The sequence below is a fragment of the Ornithodoros turicata genome, chromosome 8, assembly GCF_037126465.1.
Source record: "Ornithodoros turicata isolate Travis chromosome 8, ASM3712646v1, whole genome shotgun sequence".
NCBI classification, from domain to species: domain Eukaryota; kingdom Metazoa; phylum Arthropoda; class Arachnida; order Ixodida; family Argasidae; genus Ornithodoros; species Ornithodoros turicata.
The window spans coordinates 3,511,528-3,513,851 of record NC_088208.1 but is presented as its reverse complement, the minus strand read 5'-3'; the positions used below and the strand labels follow the sequence as shown (position 1 = coordinate 3,513,851).

At 49.8% G+C, this 2,324-nt stretch overlaps 1 protein-coding gene across 1 annotated transcript; it reads left to right on the top strand.

The window, feature by feature from the left end:
• Nucleotides 1–233: 233 nt before the first annotated feature.
• Nucleotides 234–1,115, top strand: LOC135366362 (uncharacterized). Its single transcript, XM_064599030.1, has one exon. It carries the CDS (start codon nt 234–236, stop codon nt 1,113–1,115), a length of 882 nt encoding a protein of 293 aa, XP_064455100.1.
• Nucleotides 1,116–2,324: the final 1,209 nt, after the last annotated feature.

Below are 2,324 nucleotides of genomic sequence, written 5' to 3'. Positions count from 1 at the left end.
AGTGAGCTGCTACAGCTCAAGCATGTATCTGTCGACCGCTATGCAATGCGTGGAATTGAGGGCCAACCAAGGCGGCTACAGTACACACGTTCACCGACGCCAGTCCCTTCGCTTACGGAGCATGCATATATTTACATGCAGAAGACTACTTCGGCAACGTCAGTGTATCCTTACTTGTCGCCAAAGCCCGAGTAGCCCCAATCAAGAAACTGTCACTGCCGAGGTTGGAGCTAATGGCGGCGCTCGTCCGAGCACGCCTCACGAAGTTTACGTCAGATGCCTTAACGAATCTAAAACCAGAAACATGGTTTTGGTGCGATTCTACTATAACGCTGGCCTGGATCAACAGTTCACCGAGCAAATGGAAGCCTTTTGTCTGCAACAGAGTGCGGGAGATACAGTCTCTCATGGATCCCAAGAAATGGTCACATTGCCCTGGCACACAGAATCCCGCCGACTTGCTAACTCGCAGGACAATGGTCAACAACATATCTCACAGTGATCTATGGCACAAGGGTCCGGAATGGCTAGCGTCAACGCAACTCCAATGTTCGCCTGACACTCACCAAGCGTACGATGAAGAGTCAGATGCGATTTATGAAACAGGAGAGGAGGAGCAACGTTGCACCAAATCAGTGGCTGTGCACCTAGTTCCTGAGAAGGCGTCACCCCTTCTGGAAATCGAACGAATCAGCTGGCTACAAAGGCTCCTCTGTATTATCGCATGGATTCGAAGATTTACATGGATCTGCCGCAACGCAGCCAGCGACAGGAAAGGAGGCCCTTTGGACACATCTGAGCTACACGAGGCCGAGGAGTACTGGATAAAACAAGCACAGCATGATGCGTATTTTGAAGAGATTGATCAACTCCGTGAAAATAAGAAACCGTCGAACCAGTCCAAAACCCACGTACTTCGATTGCGACTGGATGCGAAGGGTTTCCTGCGACTCGAAGGAAGGCTGCACTTTGCGTCAGAGGCAGAAGGTACAAAACATCCTATTCTGCTTCCAAAAGAACATCCTTTGACGAAGCTAATTGTTCGAGCTGCTCATCATAGAGTGCTTCACGGAGGTGTGCAGGACACGCTAACTGAAATCAGAGAGACATTTTGAGTACCGCAGGTACGGCAACTGGCTCGTAAAATCATTGGTCACTGCACAGTGTGTGCAAAAGCGAAACTGAAAGCGGCACAAGCACCCACCGCACCGCTTCCAAAGAGCGTATTCAACGAAGTGAGCCTTTTGAGGTCGTCGGTGTCGACTTTGCTGGACCTCGAAAAGGCGTACATAGCATTGTTTACATGTGCTGTCACCCGCGCTATACACCTGGAACTTGTACCCAACGTCACAACGAAGTCATTTCTAATGTCATTTCGAAGATTCATATCCCGAAGAGGCATGCCAATCTCCATCTACTCTGACAACGCCAAGACATTCCAGAGAGGTTCCAAAGAAGTGAGAACAATGTGGAAGGCTATGAGAGCTTCAGAGGTTTACGATTTCTGCTCGACTAAAAAAATCCACTGGAAATTTATCGTGGAACGAGCCCCTTGGTGGGGCGGCTGGTGGGAGCGGCTGGTGGGAACGCATGGTAAAATGCGTAAAAATATGTTTGCGAAAAGTACTTGGACGTCAGTCGTTAAATTTTGAAGAAATGTCAACTCTGTTCTGACTGAGCTGGAGGGAGTAATAAACTCTCGCCCACTAACGGTCGTTCCGTCAAGTCCGGATGAGCCTCAGGATGACTCCTGCGCATTTCCTCATTGGGAGAAGAATCACCGCGCTACCGAAGTCACAACTGGAGACAACGCCACATTCGTCCCGCACCGATCTAACGAGAAGATGAAAACATCGTCAGCGACTTGTTGATATGTTTTGGGATCGCTGGCGGAAAGAATATCTTCTGCAACTTCGGTCGGCTCACCAGGGCTCAGCAACAACAAATATTTTACGAGAGAATGACCTGGTTATTGTGCACGACGACAGATCGCCACGCCACTTGTGGAAGATCGCACGAATATTGCAAACACATGCTGGAAGGGACGGGCATATTCGTTCGTGTACCCTGCGTTTGCCAAGTGGAACCCTGTTGCGCCGTGCAGTACATTTGTATCCATTGGAATGCAGGGGTTCTTAGCTTCAACACCCATTTTGCCGGCCGGGATGATGTAACAGAACACGGACTTAACGCGAACGGAGGAGCGGACAGTGACAGTGGACAATTTATGACGACCGTTTTCGGGACGATCCCCCACACGCTCGCTCCTCACTGTAACGCCGTGTATTGTACATACGTGTATCGGGTTTCAGTTCTCTCCCTCT